We start from the raw sequence: 22466 nt of genomic DNA on the forward strand, positions 1-22466 counted from the left end.
GCAGGTGACCACGGCCACCTGAGCCTCTCTTCCCACAGACCTGCTGCTGTTAGCCGGCCTGGCCTCGTCCGTCTTCTTTCTGTCGGAGTTGCTCAAGCTGTGTGAGAGGTTCTGCTCCAGAGGCAAGACCCCCCAGACGTTCCCAGGGGCCATGTGAAGGAACCACCGTCCCTGCCCTCAGTGACCACGCAGCATCAGGACCCTGGCTCCACCTGTCCTGACCTGCTGGGATGCACAGGTCAGGACGGAGCTTACTAAAACATGGCACTATTTATTAAACCACCGTGTTTTTTTATTTAACCTGTCTTTCTGTGCTTGAGCAATGTGGCCCCACGTGATGATGGCACAGGGTGACCAGGAGCACGGCCACGCTACCCACAGCCATCCCCCTGGAGACCTTGCTTCCTCATCAAAGAGCAGGGCTTAAGGGCAATTCTGTAAAGAGCTGTCTCACGATTTGGGGTTCAATCCCCAGTGTTCAAAAAAGATTCCACAAGTATGATTTATGCAAAAAACAAGGTGGTGCCACTGAGCGGGGAAAGGCATTAGTCATCTAAAAAGCCGAAACGCCAAGAGCTGCTGCCTTCCACTTGCTGTGATGAAGGACACAGACGCCTTGGGTTTGCAAAGTTCTCACTCCACAGACACCAAAATAAAACCCTCAAGTTTTTTCAGAATTCCTCCACTTCTGACAGGGATGCCTCATAAACACTTACACACATGGAAGCTCCCTCCCCCCCCCAAAAAAAAAAACAGATACACCAGAGCACGTGCCGACATCATGCCTCGTGGAGAAAGACCAGAACTTCCCCGAGAGGGAGGAGTTGTCAGTGTTGTGGAGCTGGGCACACACCTGACATGCCAGCTACTTAAGAGGCTGAGGTAAAAGGATTACTGCCTGGGCAACTCAGGGGGACTCATGATCCCCCTGCCTCTGCCTCTGAGTGAAAAGGGCTGGGGCTTGGCACTGGAGTGTCTGCCTGGCGTGGATGAGGTCCCGGGCTGTTCCACACTGAAAAACAAAGGAATCACAGCAGTGTGTGATAATGCCACTGGAGGAGCAACGCCTGCAGACTCAGGACAATACACAAGAACAAAACCATCCCGCCGCCGCCGGCGGGGGCCAGAGCGAGCCCCAAGCTTCAGGGACAAAGTTCACACACGTGTGACCGTGTGTGCTCAAGTATACTCATAGGCATATGTCACATGCACAAGTGCACCTGCACACAGGCATACATCTCACACACACACACACACACCCCTACCTGCCTGCGCACAGGCGTATGTTACGTGCACACATGTGTACCCACACACAGGTATATGCCATACATGCACACGTGCACAGACACACAGGCATAAGCCACACACACAAAGAGGCATGTGGTGCCGGTACCTGTTCACACCACGCAGTATCTTCACGTCAGCTCCTGTGTTCACTCATTTCATGCCAGCATCTGGCCATAATGGACTCTTCTGTCCGGGCAGGCACTGAGCATCTGGGAAGTGAGCTTCTGTCTTTTATGGAGCTAAGTGGACATTTTCTTAACCAGTGGTTAATGAACACAAGCAGGCTCTTGAATCTACCTCCACACTACAGCCTCCACCATCTGACTTTTTAAAAACAGTCACCATGCCACTGAAGTTCAGAGAAAAGCAAACCCAAGAGGCCATTCCAGACTACAGGAGGGAAAGAACCCTTGCTTCACCTTTTACTGTAAAACTCATTTTACTCGTTCATTTTTTTATTTTGGTTTTCCAAGACAGGGTTTCTTTGTGTATCCCTGGCTGTCCTGGGATTCAGTCTGTTGACCAGGTGACCTCAAACTCAGAGATCCTCTTGCCTCCCGAATGCTGGGATTAAAGGCGTGCGCCACCACACCCACCCCTAAAACTCCAGTATTCAAACATAAGGAAGATGCTGGAATTCACACAGAAAGTCAGTTGATAAGAAAGTAGCTTAAGGGGCTGGAGAGATGGTTGAGTGGTTAAGAGCACTGGCTGTTCTTCCAGAGGGCCCGAGTTCAATTCCCAGCACCCACATAGCAGCTCACAACCATCTATCACTATAGTCCCATGCAATCCGATGTCCTCTTCTGGTGTGCAGACAGACATGCAAACAAAATGCCCATTTACACATAATATAGAAATGAAGTAAAACTTTAAAGCAAGTAGCGTAAGTAGAGGAAAGGCATACCATTTAACGCAGGGTTCTGAGGGGATGGCTCGCTGGGTAGAGAGGAGCTGAGAAAGCCTGATAACCCGGGTTCAAGCCCTGCTACAGGAGTGCGCATCTGTAACCCCAACACTCCTACAGCGGGACGCGCTGCAGGGGCAGGACAGGCACCCGGGATCTCAGGCCAGCTAGCCTGCAGTGCACAGCAAGGCCGCAGAAATAAGAGACCTTATCGACATGGTGGGAGTGAGAACCGACTCCTCCAATGGTCCTCTGACCTCCATACTCACATAATTGATTTTAAAATAATTTTTTAAAAAAAGCATTAGAAGCCGGGCGTTGGTGGCGCACGCCTTTAATCCCAGCACTTGGGAGGCAGAGCCAGGTGGATCTCTGTGAGTTCGAGGCCAGCCTGGGCTACCAAGTGAGCTCCAGGAAAGGCGCAAAGCTACACAGAGAAACCCTGTCTCGAAAAACCAAAAAAAAAAAAAAAAAAAAAAAAAAAGCATTAGAACTTTAGGGATGAGATATAGGTTAAAAAATACTTTGGGCCAAAGATATATAACCAGAAACCACAGGAATAGCAGAGGTAGGTAACCTTTTCTATCCCGAGTGGAGGGTGTGCAGCTGCTTAAGAGAGGATGCAGACAAGTGTGACGTAACAGCTAAGATGTATGGGCAGAAAAACCGCCCCAGATAAAGCTGAACAAACTAAGACAAATTTTAACCACTCCAAATAAGCATGGTGTTGCTTTGACAAAGGCTGGTTATTTTTTTTTGTTTTTGTTTTTGTTTTTGTTTTCTCATTTTTGAAATGTTTATTTTTATCTTACGCTTATATTGGTTTGCTTACATGTGTATCTGTGCACCTCTGTGTGCGCCTGCTGCCTTGGAAGAGGGCACTGGATTCCCTGGAACAGGAATTAACCGGCAGTTAGGAGCTGCTATGTGGGAATTGAACTCAGGTCCTCTGGAAGAGCAGCCAGTGCTCTTAACTGCTGACCCATCTCTCCAGCCCTTTCTCTTATAAACCAAAGTGGAGAGAGACACCCTAGAAAGTCAGAGGGACACTGTCTTAGGGTTTCACCATGACCACAGCAGCCCTTATAAATGAAAACATTTAACTGAGGTGGTGGCTTACAGTTCAGAGGTTTATCCATTATCATCATGGTGGAGAGCGTGGCGGCTGGGAGTATGGCGGTGTGCAGGCAGACACGGCGCTGGAGAACTCTACATCTTGATCCAAAGGCAACGGGAAGTGAACTGTCTCACTGGGCGCGGTTTGAGCATATATGAGACTTCAAAGCCTGCCCCCACAGTGACACACTTCCTCCAACAAGGCCACACCTCCCAGTAGTGCCAATCCCGCTGGAATTTCCTTCAGACCACCCCAGACACTTGGAAAAATGGAGCTGCCCACCGCCACTCCCCGGGGAGCAGGCACTCAGTATGCTATGGGGTGAAAGGAAGTCAAGAGCCCTGTCATGCCTCAGCCGGGCATGGTGAGGCACGACTGTGGTCACAGCACTCGAGAGGCAGAAGTAGGGGATCGTGACTCCAAGGCTAGCCTAGGCTACATAGCAGCCAAGGACTGGGGACCCAGCACAGTAGTGAGCACTTGCCTAGCACACACTGGGCTGGGTTGCATTCCACAGCATTACCAAAAAGAATGAAGAGGGGGGGAAAGCATCTTAAACCAACTAGTCATTCAGTTCATCCTAGAGACACAATGCCAGACTCACGATGGTCACTATGGCAACAATAAGCCTCCAGGAAGATGCTGGCCTGCCTAACGGGATGGAACATCTGCAGAGCTGACAGAAACAGCGGGAGAGGAGATGGGGAAGCCCTGAGCAACGCCCACTGGAAGACAGGCCATGTATAAACACAGCTGGGCCCCAGCGTGCAGAGGGTGGCCTCCAGAGGAGCCCAGAGGAGGAGCGGGGGTGGGGCATGCCTGCCCAGAGCTGTCCTTTCCTGTCTCCTCCTCTCCAGCACCTCATTCCAGCATTCATTCTAACAACAACCATGTTTGCAGCATGGTCTGTTTCTTACTTCTTCCTTCAAGCGCTTTCTGGGCTCGGATCAGGCCCCATGCGTAAGGAGGTCTCTGGCACTCACAGCTGAATTCTTGTTCCAGTTTCTCAAAAGACCACACTCCTCATTTGGAAGACGTGAGAAGTTCCTCAGGGCCTAGCTGACACCCCACACACGTTTGCGTTCTGAGAGGTGTGTGTGTGTGTGTGTGTGTGTGTGTGTGTGTGTGTGTGTGTGTGTGTGTGTGTAGAAGCAGAGCCTGTCACCTGTACCCCCATGAGGGCTCCCAGGCCCTCCTGTCTTTAGGGTACTGTTCTGAGAAGCTCTAGTCAGCACAGAGGTCAGAAAGCATGGGGGCCATGGTGTCATGACTCCCAATGGATCACACCAAGCCATGGGCACCACAGGTCTGCTACCAACGAGAGACATGACTACATTTTTATTAAAAACACTCCATAGCACAGCGACCTAATCCTGTGAGGTTACAATGGGGTTGTCTGAAGCTTCCAGTATTTTCTCTCTATCCCATATACCATTGACAGCTGGCTTCCTAGCAAGAAAACCAAAATGGCCCAGCCCTCTGCACCACACACCTACCCCTCCGTGCACAGGAACAGCACTTTTGTTTGGAAGGTACATGCCTCAGACTTCCTGTTGTGCTCAAGATGGTTACATGGAGTATTCCAGGAGCTTCCTGGGCAAGAATGCCGAGCTGGAAAAATGCACGTAGCTGGCTTTTCTATGGCTTTTAGTTGAGGCAAACTGTACAATCAAAGGTAGACTCTTTATCAGGTCTGTAAAAGTTGAAGTTTACAGCAAAAAGGCAAACAGAAGAGGTAGAGATCTCAGAGAGGGGCCCAGGGCTCCTCTGAGTGGGTGACACTGGGTGGCAATAACTCAGTGTGATGGGCACCCTGCCCACCTGGGTACTCTCCATCTCTCGGATCAGTGGAGTCTTTCTAAAGTCAGTCTACACAGCTCCATTAGTTATCATCCTTCTGAGAAGCCCTGAGCTGTGACCTCAGAGGAGACCTAGAGGCCTGCCCCTCCCGGCCAAGACTAGACACCACCCACCACTGACTTCAGGGATGGCTCTTACGCATCCACTAATCAAGCACCCAGACTTTGGCTCTCTCCAAATGCCCTCATGTCTGAATTAGCAGCACAGTAACGGCTTGGTCCCTGGGCAGACAGGTCAAGTTTTCACATTTGCTCATCAGACTCATTTAAAAATGTTGAAAAAGCTAGATGGGAACCCCATCACACACCTGTTCTAAGAGTCCTGGCCCCAGAAACATGACCTTCAGATCCATCTGAGCACCTCTGTCTTCCCACACACGATGGGCCATCAGGCACTCACTGGGACCCCAAAGCAAGAATACATACCCCCCGACAATCACCCGTTACAGCAGGTTTCAAGCCTCTGTCTTTGGATTCCACTGACATAAAACAAAGTATAAGGCCAAAGTTCTAAACTATGCTCAGGGATCCTGGGAGGTGACACCCACCAATTATGGCTTCAGAGGGATTTTTCTTGGTGTGGCTGTGGTCTGATTAAGTACAGCCATGACGGCCTGGATGTGGCGATGTGGCTGTGTTAAAGTTAAGCCAGAGTCAGGGCAGAGGGTCTGAGGGGCTCTGCCTACCCAGCAGTGAGGAATCTGGACGCTGTGTGCGCTGCATCTCTCGGGGAGTCCCCGACCTTGCTCCAGGAAGCCCACGGTTCAGGAGCCTCAGTCATCTTCAGGGACTTCCCGCAGTCCCTCACTGTGGCGAGCCCGCCCACTGATCTCCAATAGGGATTGGGCCTCGAGATTCGAGTCAAGGATGCTCTTCTTGTTCTTGACCTTGGGAAGAAGGGGATGAGCGTATTCAGTGCACAGGGAGGTAACAGGTCCCACCAACCTGGGCCACACAGTGACTTCCTCCCAGCGGCCGGCTTCTCAGACTGGAGCCACAAAGAGGCCAGGAGGCACGGGTACCCTGAAGCCTCCCTAGCTGGGATGTAAGCGCCAGGGTCAGGCAGAAACCACGTGTTCTTGCAGACAGGTAGGGGAGGCAAAGGACCATCTGGCTGGGCCAGGAGCACATCTTAGGTAGGTCCCCACTTCTAAGGCAAACCCACACTCTACTCTGCTGCGTGTACCCTGGCGTGGCCCAGAGCTGCTAGAGACGAACGTCCCCCGGGGCTGGAAAGATGGCTCAGAGGTTAAGAGCACTGACTATTCTTCCAGAGGTCCTGAGTTCAATTCCCAGCAGCCACATGATGGCTCACAACCATCTGTAATGAGATCTGGTGCCCTCTTCCGGCATGCAGGGATGCAGGCAGAACACTGTATGCATAATAAATATATATAAAAAAAAAAAAAGACGAATGTCCCTAGATGGAGAAGCAGGCGGAGTAAAGGTAAGAAAAAGCGGAAAGGCTGGGGCTCTGTGTGAGGTCACCGCCGTGTGGAACTCACCAGCTGGGTCTCTAAGTGGTCCCCGAGCCCCCACACCTCCATCTTGTCAAACTGGAAGTCCTCCTGGGCGGACAGCTGGGGGCTGTTGTAGGTGGTGCAGGTGGGCTTGGCTTTGCTGTGTCCTTTCCCAAAGTCGGCGGCCACCCAAAGCCCAAAGTAATGGTGCTGCCCGCCCATGCCCTGCGGAGCAAGTGGAGACAGATGAGAGTCAGCAGCCATGCTTTGTCACGCCCGAGAACCAGGAGGGTCCTGAGTTCTTGGCCTGCCTGAGGCATGGGGGAGGCAGGAATACAGTGGGCCATTTGGTTTTCTTAGGCTGTGATTATAATCACATTCCAAGTTACCAAACGGTCATGGACATCAGCAGAGCACGCTCTACAGCTCCCTGGGGAGGCTACGCACAGGGGACAGCAGACTAGAAAATCTGCAGATTCCTTGGGTGTCCCAAGCCGTTACTCAGGGATGAGGTGAGCACAGGGGCCCTGGAAACCCATCTTTGCCCCGTCCCCATGGGAAACTGACCTCCGCCCAATGACCTCCCTCAGGAAAGGTGGCAGGCTAGGCGTGGCAACTCAGACCTTTTCTTCCCACCACCTAGTCCCACTGCAAGGCTCAAGCCAGCTGTTACCTTGCCTCCCTGACCGCTTTGTCCTGACGCCACCTCCTTCACACTCACACTCACACACACACACACACACACACACACACACACACACACCTGTCCCTCATGGACCTGGAGCACATGATATGACCTGCTTCCCACCTTGGACATGCAGGGATCTAAGCCTATGTCTAGAAGCCGCTTTTGGTCCCCAGGCCAAAGGTGAGTGGTTCCTGTGGATGCTGAGGCTGCTCCTGGGGTTGACAGCCAGGCTCACTCGGAGAGGAGTCCAGTGTCTAAAACCCTGGCATCCTGGAGACCTGGCCATCCCCCTTCTACTCGCTGTGGTGTGAGCCTGGGACCTAACCCTCTCTAGCTGGCTGAGGGGACATCTCGACTTGGCTCTCAGCTCAGCAAGCACAGAGCTGGGCCTTCCCAGAAGACTCATCAAGAAAACAGAAAAGAAAAAGGCCAGCAGGTTGGGTTTCCATGCCAAGCATCCTGGTGGGTATCCATCCCACAACACCAGCACACATCCAGCTGCTATTGGTGGCCTGGTCTCCAGCTTCCTCTCCTCTCCTCTCCTTTCCTTCTCTCCTCACCCCTCCCCTCTTATCCCTCCCCCCCTCTTTTTTCCTTCCCTGTCTCTATCAACATGCAAGAACATGGCCACCACAAGCAGAGCCCATTTTCTGTCTCCTAAGTTACTAAGGACCAGACCCAGTGCCCAGAATCCTCAGCTCAGGGATCTCCCACCTCCACGAAGCTCGGCACACAGCCTCGGTGCGCAGGCTCACGTGCAGGTGTGGGGCAGGACGGCAGTGCCTTGTAATAGGTCTGCTGCCTACACCCCCTCGGGACACCGGCCAATCGTTTGGGGCCCATGGAGAGGGCCAGGCTGTTTACACACAAACCCGGGGAAAGCCCAGCAAAAGCGTGGCTATCACTAAGGAAGACGTGGAGAGTCCATACATACCGCAGAAGGGACAGACACACTGAAAGCATTCCCACCTGGCTGGTGGGACACCCCCTCCCCACCTGCTTACCAGTCCATTGGGCATGGTCTGCTGTCCGTGATTCAAGTACATGAAGTGGTCATTGTAACCCGTGGGCATGTACGTGGCCATGCTGGGGGTGATGGAGAACAGGAAACATCTTTTGTCCCCTGGAAGTGACAGACAGCCGCCAACGAAACAGTCACTGCTTCTGAGCCAGACACAGAGAACCCCAAACACTGACAGGCTGCATCTCAGAATGCAGCAACCAAGAGCTTATGCATCTTGAGGAGGGGTGTGGAGTGAAGTCTTGGTGATCAGAGGGCAGGCCGGGGCACCACACAAAACAAGCCTTATGGATGTCTGGGGGCCCAGACGGAGAAGCTGAGGGCTCCAGGATCTGAGACCTGCAGCACGGTCTAAGGTCGGCACAAAGGCTCTTGGACTTGGGGATGGTTCCCACCGTTCCCTGAACTGGGTCAAAGGTCTGGAACACCCCAAAACCTAGCAGTAAATCAAATCCTAAGCACACCTGATCTAGGGAACCAAGGGAACATGTGTGTGTTCATGTGTGTGTGAGCATGTATGAGACAACCTCAACCAACCGCTCCTTCCCCTCCCAGGCCTGTGGCCACCAGCCTGACCGGAAGACTTCCGGGGATGGCAGTCCCCCCTGCCCACGGCCCCCTGGCCTCCAGAGCCGCATCTGTAGAATGAAGATAAGGAAGCCCAGAGGTGCGCTGTAACATAGGGACACCATGGTGGCACTCTGGTGAAAGCTGGCCATCTGTGGGCACGGGAGGCGGTCTGCCACCTATGGAGGAGCTTGGGGACAGCCAGGAAGGACACCTCCTGTGAGAACAGTGAGGGAGGGTTACAACGGACTCAGTCACACACGGAGCTTCCACAGCTGACGAAGCCACAAGAACAGAAAAGCGGGGGCAAGGTGGCGGCCCTGGGGAGGGGGCAGTGCAGTGAGCAGGCATCCCTGTGAGGAGGGAACTCACATGCCCTCCTGGGCATCTATCTGGTGACATCTCTGCTGTCACCTGGAAGCAGGGTTGACCCCCTGCCAGGGCCAAAGAAAAGGGGGTCTGTGATGCCAGAGAGGAGCATAATACCTCCACTGCAGAAACCACTGGAGGGTCAGGATGTGTGCGTGTGTGTGTGTGTGTGTGTGTGTGTGTGTGTGTGTGTGTGTGTGCGCGCGTGCGTGTGTGTACAAGTATGGGCAAATACATATGGACGCCAGAGCTTGTGTCCGGGCAGTGGCCACCTGACCAGCCCTTCCCAAGCTTGCCCTCAGGATTTAGGTCTGTGCTAAGGTTTGAGTGTGACATGTCCCCCACAGGTGCCAGGCTAACAGAGCTGTGTGGGAGGTTGTGGAACCTTTAGACAGAGGAGGAGGAGGGTGGCTGGGGAGACAGGTCTCAGAGGTTACGGCCCAGTGACACTTCTGCCCTGCCCCCGACAATACGCTTTTTGAAAATGTGTCTAGGTGTGCTTTGCCTACATGTATGTATGTGCATCACATGTGTACCTGGTGCCCCCCGAGGCCAGAAGAGGGCATCAGATCCCCTGGAGCTGGAGTTTCAGCTGTGAGCCAGCATGTGGGTGCTGGGAACCGAACCCGCCCCCTCTGCAAAGAGCAGCCAGTGCTCTGACCTCTGAGGCGCCTCTCCAGCCTCACTGCGATGCTCCTTAAGCCACCACGATGTGGACGGGCGGCCGTCGGCCCACCATGATGAACCCACCAGCCGGTGCTCCCACTGCCCTGCCTTGCCCACCCTGATGGACTGTACCCCGCAGACTGTGAGCCATGACAGCCCCCCCATCCTCAGCCGCTCCTTTGTCAGGTCACAGGGACAGAAGGAGGATCCTAGTTACCTCGTCTGCTGCGGTGATAAGACCCGGACAACAGGCAAGGCAGGGAAAGGGGACTATGTGGCTCATAATTCCAGGTCGTGGTTCATTATTTGGGGGAAGTCAAGGCAAGAACTCGGGCCGCTGGGCACACCACAGCCATAGTGGCCGCAGAGGGGAAAGACGGTACCTGCTGCGCCCACTCGCTCTCAGCCGGCTTTCTTTACTCGTGGGCAGTTTAGGCCCCGCCCACACAAGGGCGCTACCAGCAGTGGGTGGGGTCTTCCCCCATCAACTATGGACCTGCTCCGGATAACGCCTCAGACTCTGTCCCGGGGGGATGCTAGGCTGTGCCAAGCTGACAGTTCGCCCTAACCAGCAGAGTACCCACTGCCGCCGCCGTCTCCAAGTCTTACCTTGAAACTGAGGCTTGACCTCCCAAGAACAGGAGGCGAAGCCACCGAAGACATGGCCGTCCCTGTCCTCCAGGACGAGCAGGCAGGGCCCCCGGTGTGTGATGCGGCCGCACAGCTGAGAGAAGCTCTGTCCGTGGAGCTGTGTGGAGAAGAGCAGGCGCCAGCGGAGCCGCAGCTCGGCGGCCAGCTGCGAGTTGAGGTAGACGACAGACAGCGCGTCCAGGATGCTCTCCAGCGGCTGCCCTGGGTCCACGTGGCACTCGGGGACCAGCGTGGAAAGGTCAAGGGCTGAGCTCAGGAGGCGAAGGCCCCGGTGGATGACCACGCCCAGAAACATGCCCACGTGCGGGACGTGGAACACCCAGTCCTCGATCACGGTTTGCTCACAGACCTGGTCCAGGAACTGGGGCCCCTGAAACTTGTGGCCATCTAAGGAAAAGGAATGAGCGTCAGTGAGCCCACCACGTCACAGCAGCCACCCGAACCCGCGATGACCAAGCTAAGACCCACTAGTCACACGTGGGCTGTGGACCTGGGGAGGTGGCTCGTCTGAGCTGAGGCATGTCCTAAGCCTAATGACCACTCCCGATTTCAAACAGTCGGTATGAAAATTTGGCTGTAACATACTGCAACATCCACATTATACAGGTTAGAAGCATATTTTGGATATATTAGCAAAACTCGTGTCTCTGTTTCTTAGTATAATTTTGTTCTATTTATTTATTTATTTGGTTGGTTCTGGTTTTTCAAGACAGGGTTTCCCCGTGTAGCTCTAGCTGTCCTGGATTTTGCTCTGTAGACCAGGCTGGCCTCGAACTCACAGAGATCCTCCTGCCTCTGCCTGCCAAGTGTTAGGACTAAAGGCGTGCGCCACCACATCCTGTGGTAAAGTTGGGTTTCCCACACCCATGTCTGGTGGCTCTCAGGTGCCTGTAACTCCAGCTCCAGAAGACCTGATGCCCTCTTCTGGCCTCTGTAGACACACACATACATGTGCACATACGTACACACATAAATAAAACTAAATTAAAGGGAAACAGATGAATGACAACAAAAACAGAACATGCCAGCCTCTGGGATGCAGCTATAGAACGATTGGAGGACGACTTCACAGCTACAAACACCTACACTGCAGATGAGACCTCACTAACCAAACACCTACACTGCAGAAGAGACCTCACTAACCAAACACCTACACTGCAGATGAGACCTCACTAACCAAACACCTACACTACAGATGAGACCTCACTAATCAAACACCTACACTGCAGAAGAGACCTCACTAATCAAACACCTACACTACAGAAGACCTCATTAACCAAACACCTACACTACAGAAGACCTCACTAACCAAACACCTACACTGCAGATGAGACCTCACTAACCAAACACCTACACTGCAGATGAGACCTCACTAACCAAACACCTACACTGCAGATGAGACCTCACTAACCAAACACCTACACTACAGAAGACCTCACTAACCAAACACCTACACTACAGAAGAGAACTCACTAATCAAACACCTACACAGCAGAAGACCTCACTAATCAAACACCTACACTACAGAAACCCTCACTAACCAAACTCCTACACTGCTGGAGGAGACCTCACTAATCAAACACCTACACTACAGAAGGAGACCTCACCAACCAAACACCTACACTACAGAAGAGAACTCACTAATCAAACACCTACACTCCAGAATGGAGACCTCAGACTAACCATTTAGGAGGCTGAGGAGATGGCTGGGTTGGTAAAGTACCGGCCTAGCAAGCCTGAAGTCGTGAGTTCAGATCCTCAGCTGTGTCTAACCTCCTCACTGGGGAGCAGAGGTAGAGACAAGTGGATCCCTGGGGCTTCTGGGCCAGCCAGCCTCGCCAATGGGTGGGCCACAGGTTCAGTGAGCGATCACGTCTCAGAAATAAGATGGAGAAAGCACAAAGATGCCTGACATGACCATGTATACACACACACACACACACACACACACACACACACACACACAAATAAATCTTTCTTTAAATCAACAAAAATATTGAGACCCTTTCTACTAGACTGACCAAGAAAAAAAGATTTCAGGCACTGAAACCAGAGGAGGAAGTGAGATGATGTCACGGTGGCTTCTGCATAAGGACATCCCATAGTAATCTCAGGGCAGAGGAAGGAGACAGGCAGGCACACACACACACACACACACACACACACACCACAGCGGAGCTTCCCTGGGAGGCTACAGTCCCAGCAACCATGCTGCCCCACCACGCCAAGGTTTGAATCGCACAGGACGGTCCCACACTTGCCTTGAAACTTCATCTCTGAGAGCAGCTGGGCCGTCATCGCCTGCACACTGGTGGGGGACGCCGTGGATTTCCTCTGAGTCCAGCCTCGAAGCTCATGCCGGTGGGTGAGCACGTGCACTGCAGAGGCCACCAGTTCCTCTGTGAACTGGGAGACATACTTCACTGTTAAAGCCAAACCCTCCCCGGCCCACTCCCGGCACACCCCAGTGAAGATGTGACGTTTGTCTCTTCGGTATCAACCACAGTGGACTACGGCGTGGGCATCAGCCCACTTCGTGTAGCTATTCATGTCTTGTCTTTTCTTAGCATCCCCTGTAGCCCAGACTGGCCCCCAAACTGCTACGTAGCTGAAGATGACCTTGAACTCCCGCCTCTACCTGCCTAGTGCTGGGATTACAGATGTGGGCCACTGCACCTGTTAGATGCTGCTGAGGATGGAACCATGGGCCTTGTGGATGTTCTGTGAAAATTCTACCAAGTGGTAACACATCCCTAGCCCTCTTCCCCTTCTTGTTAAATTCCGACACAGGGTCTTAGCAAGGTGCCTAGGCTGACCTTTGACCCTCTTGAGTAGCTGGGATGTCTGGCCTGTGCCCCAAGGCCCGGCTTTCATTCTTTTTTTTTGTTTGTTTATGTATTTTATGGATGAGTGCTCTGCCTGCATGTATGCCTGCAGGCCAGAAGAGGGCGCCAGATCTCATGGATGGTTGTGAGCCACCATGTGGTTGCTGGGAATTGAAGCTAGGGCTCTTAACCACTGAGCCATCTCTCCAGGCTCCAGCTCTCACTCTCCTAATACCTCTCTTGGTTCACCTGAAAGTTTGCCAAAACTAGGTCAGGAATTCTGAACCAACCAAGCTGTTGTGTGGGCTCAGCTCCCTGAGGCTGGCCAGCATGGTCATGCCGCCATCATTACCTAAGGCCCTGTCCCAGGCCCCCCACCAGGACACCAAGTGTCTACCTTCTGGACGTCTCTGGCCTTCACAGGACCCTCTGCAGGTAAGATCATCTTCATAACCATCTGGCCCTTCTCCTCGAAGCTCCCTTTCAACAGGTGGGACAGGAACACTGTGAACTGCTCCCGGGAAACGTTCCCGCTGCCCCCGTGTGCCTTGTGGGTCAGCTGGACCCTCCACATGCCGTTATATAGCCTGGTGACCATCCCTGGAGGAAGAGCCTCCTTGACATGGCTCTGTTGGGGACAAACAGAAGAGACCTTAGGCAGGGTTCGCTGAGGACAGGACCAACCGCTGCTCCCCGGACGCCGCCTGCAGCTGCCTAACCTTCCCAGGACCCAACAGTGCCATCTCCCCAACCAGAGGGTCCCCAAGTGTACCGGCTCAGGCTGGGGTGGGGCTCAGTGGTATCGAGCTCACTGCCACATGGAAAGCCCAAGGTTTGAGTTTTAGTAGTGTGGGGGGGAGCCGGGCAGTGGTGGCACACATCTTTAATCCCAGCACTCGGGAGGCAGAGGAAGGCAGATCTCTGAGTTCAAGGCCAGCTTGGTCTACAATGTGAGTTCCAGGACAGCCAGGGTTACACAGAGAAACCCTGTATCAGAAAACCAATTAATCAATTAATTAATTAGTTTAATAAAAAAGAAAAAACCCAAAGAACTCCAGTTCATCATGGCCATTAGATACTTCCTGTCTAGTCACTGCCTGCCCCTCACACTCCGTCTCCTCAGGCCAGACATGCCCTTCCTGCCTCTGCTCCTCTCTCTGCTTAGGGCCCGGGCTCACAGATTCTTGTGGCTGCAGCCCTGGCTGAGCTCGCGAACATGTGGACCAGGCCTGTGGGGAGCTGGTGTGGTCCCTGCATTGGGCCGCTATGCATTGGCTGGCTCCTCCTCCCGCCGTGTTCTCAACTATTCTTCACTCTTTTCCTCTGCAGTCCTGCAGGGGAGCCCACAGCCTTACACACGCCAGGTTAGCACCCTCCCACTGAACGACAGCACCCGCCGTTAGACCAACCAACTCTTCAGACCTTCACCTTCTGCAAACGGCTGGAGCCATCCAATCTGTCTTGGCCCAGAGGTCACAGAGAGGTGGAAAGGGAGTCTTTCTCACAAAGTCACAGGTGTCCTATAGGGTCTGTGCTGGATCCTCCCAACAGCTCAGGGCGCCCATAACCTGCCCCTACTGTGGGTTACTGTAGAATACCATAGTTGCTGCCAGGCTCGTCCCTCATACATGGGGAGGGAAATCCCCAAAGGGCTGAGGCACAGAAGCCACTACTGCCTTCCCAAAGAAGAGTCGCCAAGCCTCGTAGCAACTTGTCACCATGTTCCCTGATAGAAGCTGCAGGCTTGACTGGTCTATCTGCTCCAGCGGCATGCATGTGCAGCTGCACCTTAGTCACCCACGTATACCCATGCACATGCACACATATGCACATATACCACATGTGGGGGCCCCATAACTTCTGGAGCAGCTGGCTGGCTGGCTGAATGTGGCGTTGGATCCTCAAAGCCCCCATCAGCTGACTTCCACATGTTCTAAATCAGTGGTTCTCAACCCTCCTAATGCTGGGACCCTTTAATATAGTTCCTCATGGTGTGGTGACCCCCGACCATAAAAATTATTTCCATTGCTACTTCCTAACTGTAATTTTGCTAATGTTATGAATCAGAATGTAAATATCTGTGTTTTCCAATGGTCTTAGGGGACCCCTGTGAAAGGGTCGTTCGACACTTCCCCAAAGGGGTCATGACCCACAGGTTGAGAACCAATGTTCTAGACACTGCCGCTTTAGAATGACTTTGAAGACGGCACCCATCCCCGGTCTCTGGGAGCAAGCTGATGTTTGCGATGTCTGAGTCCTGAGGAGCAGGAAGTCACCCTGAGGACATGGCCAGTTCTCACTTCCCAAACTGAGACTTTGGTACTGAGTGAGGAGTGCCAGGAAATTCCTTCCTGTCAAGACCACATTCTAGAGGCCACCGAGAGCTGAGGCATCAAGCCGGGCTCTAGACCACCCCCCAGACATGGCAGCCGCTCCTCCTCTCTGACGTCACGCCAAGTTAGAACTATCCTGAACCCTGCCCGGTCACAGTGCATTCCGAGTCCCTCTCTCCTTCCCTCCACCCTTCTGTCTGACCTTCCTTCCTGTTTTCTGAGACAAGGCCTCACTACGTAGACTCAGCAACCCTCCCGTCAGCCTCCTGAGTGTGTAGACCTCAGGCAGGCACAGCCACGCCTGGCATCAGGTCCCCGCTTTAGTACATATTTTTGCACCGGCACTCAGAGGGCTGAGGGGAGAGAACCACTGGCAGTGAACTCACTATATAGTGAATTCCAAGCTAAGCCAGCTTTGGCCATGTAGCAAGACCCTGTCTCAAAAAAAAAAAAAAAAAAAACCAGAGTGGGGGGAGTGTTATTCCTCCATGGCCCATCACCGCTTTCCCCCCAACAAGGACAGAGCAGCATGGCTGTGACACAGTCGTGGAGCCCACAATGCCACAGACAGGGGCTGTTCACCATAAACCAGCTCTGTGGCACTTAGCACACCTGCAGACCCCACATCCCCACCACGTGGTCGCTCTTGCCTTCAGCGCCTCCAGAGAGAACGTTCCCGGTGCGGAGGCACCTTTATTAGAGGACAGGGCGTCAAACAGCCTGTCCACCTCAGCCTGCTCCTCGGGCAGGAACTTCGGGCACGTTTTCTGGCTGGACAGGCTCTTGGCATTCCCCATCTTCCCTGGCCTCTGGAGCTCTCTGCAGACCGGGAAGAGAGAAGAGTTAGAGCATGAGTCACCGAAATATCGAAAACCCATGGTGGCGGCGGCGAACGACCACGCACTGCAAAATGCAGCTATCATACTTCTGATAGGAATTCTGATTTGACGGGGTAGAAATGAACAGCTGGCACAGGTGAAGTATGAAGGCCCCATCGGGATCCCTCCAGTCAACTGAAGCAGCCCCATCCCTTCATTTAAAACCACACTGCTTGGCCCTGGTTTAGCGGCACAGCCAATAATCCTATGGGCTCCTCCCATAATTCAGGAGGCTGAAGCAGGGGTGGTGGTGGCCATGAGCCTGAGGCCAGAATGGGCTACATAAGAATGTTTTAGCACATATCAATACTTCACTCCTTTTCATGGCCAAATAATATGCCACAGTATGGACATACCACATTCTGTCCACCAGTCACTAACCGGCAGGCATCTGGGCTGCTTGCACAGTGGAGCTATTGCAGCTAGCATTGCTGCGATCCTGCGTGCCCGAGTTCCTCTTTTCAGTACTCCACCCACAGGCTTCAAGCCTCAGACGCGGGACAGTGGAACTTGATGTTTTGGGGAGCCGCCATCTTGTTCTTCCAAGGACATTCCCACCAGCCCAAGACAAGGTCCCACTTCCTCCGCATCCCCGCCAACCTTGGTTCTTTGCTGTCAAGGCGTCCATGCTACCAAGTTTCCCCAGAAGCCATGTCCCATGTCCCTCCAGAGGGCTCACCGAAGCACTACTCACAAAGGCAGGCTGCAAAGGGGGCTCCCTCAGCCACACCACACACACACACACACACACACACACACACACACACACACACACACAGCATTCGGTCCACCCATTCTTAAGAGACTCCGCGGCAAGTCCAGGCTGCACTCCACAGCCAGGAGCACAAGGCTGGCCTCACCTCCACATCAGACGGCAGCACAACTGAACCCCACCCCTCCAGGGACACAGCCTCTGCTGTCACCTGGAGCAGACCCCTGGGACTGCAACCCTAAGCAGCAGCTCGGCCATCGGGGACTCAGGTGATCAGTCACCCCAGCTGAGTTTTACACACAGCCACTGACTTCCAGTGGGGGGGCGAGGGTCACCAAATTCAGTGTCACTGCTGTTTAGGGGAAGGTACGGAGTCCTGCGCTGGGCACGGGGGAGTGGACAGTGAATAGTGTGCTTCAAAACAGCTGGAAGGGTGGGCGTCGATGGTCCAGGGGGACAGCCATGCCAGTCGCCCAGGCTTGAAGCACAGGGAAAGAGACATTGCTTCTGCCGTTCGCCGAAGCCAGCTGACCATCAGGAACCGCGTGGGGACCACTGTGAAGTGCCCTAAGGCGGGGTTGGGACAACGACCCACGACCACTGTCCTGTGCCTGAGCCTGAGGTGACAGGACATGTGTACCGATGGCCGAGTCTGCTCCCTTGCAGCCTCTCAGGGCATGGTTTGTTCTCTGTCGTGGCTAATCTGGATTGTCAACTTGATGAATTTGGAATCACCCGGGAGACACAGATCTGGGCCAGTCTGTGAAGGATGACTGTGATTAGGTTGACTGACACAGGAAGACCCACCCTAACCATGGGGTGGGGGCCTGGACTGAGAGAGAGAAAGGAGAGAGAAAGGAGAGAAAGGAGAGAAAGCAAGCTGGGCACCAGTGTTCATTCCTCTCAGCTTCCTGACTGTGGATGCCACGTGACCAGCTGCCTCGTGCTCCTGCCTCTGTTATTTCGCCACTGTGATGGACTGTACTCCCTCAAACTGTGAGCCAAATAAATCTTCCCTCTCTTAAATTACTTTGTCAGGTAAATGGCACCCTCTCCTTCCACTTTGTGGGTCCAGTGCTAATTCTCCACCAGATCCTAAGCAGCAGCCCCCAAGGGCTCAAGCCCACCCTGACCCACAGGGGCCCCATAGTCAGCACTGCTTGTCCCACCAAGCATGGCCTGCCCCTGCTCAGTAACATCACCTACAGAACCACGGCCTGCCCCTGCTCAGTAATGTCACCTGTAGAACCATGGCCTGCCAACGAGAAGCCTCAATGGGGACCCAACTTACTGAGAAGGTAATTGATAAGCACCCAGCCTTGAACAGAAAACAAGCCAGGAGCAGCATGGGACAGGGCCAGATGCCAGGACAGAGCCAGAGTGCAGCTTCTGTGTGTGTGTGTGTGTGTGTGTGTGTGTGTGTGTGTGTGTGTGTGTGTGTGTGTAGGGGGGGTGCATGGGAGAGGAGGGCAGGTCTAAAGCCCACAGCTCAGGGAAGACTGGGGAGGGACCTTCAGACTACAGCTCTGTACCCTGTGCCACCCCAGCCACTGCAGCTGAAAAGCGGCCTGTCTCCTTTCACAACTGCACTAAGAGTGGTCCTCGGGCCCCATGCCGTCCCTCCAAGCTACAAGCTCTGCAATGTGGCTAGAAATCTGTCAGCTTCCAGGAACAAGGTCTACTGATGTGTCCACAGAGCAATGCAGGCAGAGGCAGGTTCTGTCTAGAGTACAGGACTTCATGGGGACATGGGACAGCCTTCCCCTGCCAACTTATATCCACCCTTCTTCATAGGTGAGGATGCTTCAGTTATTGTAAGGTCAGCTGTAGCAGTGAGCAACCTTGCAACCCAGAAGGGACATTCAAGAGGATCAGAGCCTTTTTTCTTATCAGAAATGGCGGTAGGGGAGGGTGCTGCTCACTGGGCAGAGGCCAGGGACACTGCTAAACACCTCACAGGGCACAGAACCTCACAAAGCATCCAGCCATGGCTTGATGAAAACTCAGCTCAGGGACCAACAGGAGGGGCCCCTTGAAGGTCACCCAGAGTCACAGCCCGAGCCATTCTCCACACAGGGTCAAAGCTCTGCCGTCTCAGCCTGAGCAAAGGTGGCCCCACCCAACACTTGTTCCAGGACAATGGGCACACGGCTGCTTTCCCACCTGGGTACAATCAAGGGGCAAGCCTTTGCCTGACCAGATCTTAAGTCTCCTAAACCCACTGCCTTGAACAATCCAATCTCAGCAGCAGTCCATTGTCAATACTCCACCACCCTTATTAGCCAATCAGGTCCTTTCTCCTCCCCCAACCAGGTGATGCATTCCCAGCGGAGCCCAGCCTCTCCCCAGCTGTGAAATCCCATCACCAACTCACTACTCCACAGCCTTAAGGAGTCTGCTCTGCCATGCTTTAATAGGCTCGGGTGAATCATTTAACATTAGGGCATCAGACTGAAGGAAGCCATCGGAGTGCCTGGTCCTGCTTCCCAGAGGCCTAAAACAGACACGGGTGGGCCCACAATCATAGAAGGGAGCTCCTTGAGTTTGTCCTAAAGCACGGGATCCCGGTGGCAGGCTAGGGTGTGCCTCGGGGCTCTTCCCACAAAGGCCTCCAAGGGATCATGACCCTCTGGTTCCTGGGGTCAATGTCCACCACCCCATATGAGCAGCCGTATCAAGCCCATGTTTGAATCCTGGAGCCCACGGGGGCCTCTGCGGCTGGCTGGACGCTCTTCTTCCAGCTCAGCCTCCCGCAGGGGTGCAGGCTAAGGCTCTCCCTCGCCTCTACCTAACTGGGTTTTGAGCTCGGCTCTGAAGGAACTTCGCTGGGTTTGTCTTGGAATACAAGGCAGGCCCACAGACTCCTGAGCACGCCCCGCTTCACCCTTCCCAGGCGCTCTCTGGTTCTCTAACCGTAGCATTGACCGAGGGAAGGCTCCTTGGGGGGCTTGCTCAGGCCACCCCGCAAGCCTTCCTTCCTTGATCTGTCCCTAGCTTCCCCGCAGTGCTCCCAACCTCAGGCTCACCGGCTTTGGCCCACAGGGACCGAGCTCCTTCCGGTGCGTCCACGGCGCCAGGGTTGCCCGGGTCGCCCAGCCCATTCCCTAGCAACAGCGCTGACGGATGGTCGTGAGCACCAATTGGGGAAGGGCAACTCAGAGGGCGAGCCCGAGAAAGAGCACAACCAATGGAGTTGTAGTTCACAGGGAGTGGGAGGAGCCTGGGAGAGGTGAACTTGAGTCTGCGAAGAGGAGAACCTGGGGCTGGAAGCCGGGGGACAGCGGCTAGTGTTCTAGGAAAGCGGTACCTGGGCCTTGAGGAGGTGCTGGGAAGCTGCTGAGCAGGGGGTTTGAGAGCGAGGGGCTGATAGAAGGGGGCCTGGGCGAAGGGGGATCCCAGCAGGGGCTGGGAGCAGGGGAGCCGGGGGTAGATCAAGGATGGTGGGATCAGGGAAGCTGGGAACAAAGGGCTTGGGCTGAGGCTAGCCCTCCAGGATTAGAGTGGGAAAGCGGACTTCCTTACCTCCTGCAGTCCATCCCAGCGGCCCGTGTAGCACTTGACGCACAGAAGTAGATGCCAGCCGGTCTTGTCCCCAGGAGGGTAGGATAGCTTCCAGTCAGCCCCACCCGACCTTTTCTGGCCCTGGTGACAGACACAGCAGAGGCAGGATGCAGGGAAGCTCCAGAATTCTCAGCACTGATGTGCCCACTGACAGGCAGCCCCTTCCAGAGAACTCCACCACCCGAGTGGCAGAGGGGACTCCTCCCAAGCCCACAGTAACGGAAGCTTTGCTGTTTGAAATTGTAGCTGGAAAGATGACACCAGGGGCTGGAGAGGTGGCGGAGTAGTTAGGATCAGTTAGGATCACGTGCTGCTCTAGCAGAGGACGCTAGTTCCGAACTCACGTGTCAGCTCACACCTGCTTGTAACTCCGGTTCCAAGGGATCCAACGTCCTCTCCTGGCCTCCACAAGGCATCACACACACGGTGCACATCAAGCAAAACACCCACGCGTAATTTTTTTTTAATGACTTCACCCCAGCTGAGTGTGGTGACAAACACCTATAATCCCAACAGTCCAGGAGTCCTAGACAGGGGATTGCTGCAAGTCTGCAGCCAGCCTGGTCTACACAGTGAGTTCAAGGCCAGCCTGGGATACAGAGACTGGAAGGAGAAGAACAGAGAGAAGAAGGCAGAGGAAAAAATGAAATGGACAGTTGGCTCCCCCTAGTGGACGGAAATCACATGGCCATCAGAAGCCGGCCTGCCTTGCGCCCAGCCAAGCTACACCAGTTTCCCACTCACCTTAATTCCAGTCCTTGGGAAGAAAGAGTCGTGTCTCGGGCTTGCTTGAGATGTCTTGAATTGACTTGAGCCCCAGCCTCCGACAAGCTCCTGTGAAAACTGCCTGAGTCCGCGGGCGCAGTCACAGTCACAAGCTGATGTAGGACGGCAGGAGGCATCCTGGGGTAGTCGGGCTGAGCAGCCAAGACAGCTCTTGGGTCCTCTAGGGCAGCATGCGTCTTCAGTCTGTGGCACCTGGCCACATGTCAGGCCATCTAGGAGGCCACACAGTCCCTGTCCTCAGCACCCTCCTTCCTTCATCCAGTCCCCACCTGGCATGAATAAACTAAGGGGAGAGGGTGGGAATGGAGGTGTGGCCATGGATGAAAGCTGGGGCAGATGGGGAAAGAGATGGAGAGAAGCTGAGGTCCAGAGGCTACTAGCAAGAAGCCAGATGGGTTATAAAGATCCCAACTGGGATGTCTGGGCTTGAGAGTCCATCCAAACATGCTACTTTCCATGCCATGGGTCAGCCACCTTTCCAGGCTGTGGGAGACCAGCTCCCACATGTATTTACCCCAGGGACACTTGAGGGATGACTTAGGTAGAAATAAAGAGGGGAGAGAAACAGAGAGAAAACACAGGATAGCCTCGGGTGGGCCTGGATCCTCATCCACCGGCCCAGAACTTCATTCCAAAGGGCTAGTTATAACAATGCCAAGGGGTGGGGCAAAGGACCTCCCCCTTGCTAGTTACAGCCAAGTGTGGACCCTTACCAACACCTGGTACTCAGGCCCGTGATCAAATCATCCTCTTATGCAGTCCTGCTGGGTACAGCCACT

The 22466-nt window shown here is 54.1% G+C and overlaps 2 protein-coding genes across 3 annotated transcripts in view; one reads left to right on the forward strand and one right to left on the reverse strand.

Annotated features, from left to right (window-relative positions):
• Positions 1 to 300, forward strand: part of Atp2c2 (ATPase secretory pathway Ca2+ transporting 2) — a 59275-nt gene extending 58975 nt beyond the window's left edge. Inside the window, exon 27 of the mRNA XM_016008477.3 lies at positions 39 to 300. Coding sequence (XP_015863963.1) covers positions 39 to 157 — 119 coding nt within the window. The 3' untranslated portion in view covers positions 158 to 300. The remainder of the gene's footprint in view (positions 1 to 38) is intronic.
• Positions 301 to 4618: 4318 nt separating this feature from the next.
• On the reverse strand, positions 4619 to 21225 carry Meak7 (MTOR associated protein MEAK7). Of its 2 annotated transcripts, none has more exons than XM_042277775.2 (8): positions 20863 to 21225; positions 16401 to 16569; positions 13815 to 14045; positions 12854 to 12998; positions 10551 to 10979; positions 8323 to 8441; positions 6676 to 6855; positions 4619 to 6057 (listed from the first exon to the last, which is right to left on the reverse strand). In XM_042277775.2, exons 1-8 carry the CDS (start codon positions 20874 to 20876, stop codon positions 5944 to 5946), a joined length of 1401 nt encoding a protein of 466 aa, XP_042133709.1. In that variant the 5' UTR covers positions 20877 to 21225; the 3' UTR covers positions 4619 to 5943. The 2 variants fall into 2 exon arrangements, with proteins under 2 accessions (XP_042133709.1, XP_006990229.1); XM_006990167.4 differs by lacking the exon at positions 20863 to 21225 and adding an exon at positions 20367 to 20480.
• Positions 21226 to 22466: the final 1241 nt, after the last annotated feature.

This window comes from Peromyscus maniculatus, chromosome 5 (assembly GCF_049852395.1).
Source record: "Peromyscus maniculatus bairdii isolate BWxNUB_F1_BW_parent chromosome 5, HU_Pman_BW_mat_3.1, whole genome shotgun sequence".
NCBI lineage: Eukaryota > Metazoa > Chordata > Mammalia > Rodentia > Cricetidae > Peromyscus > Peromyscus maniculatus.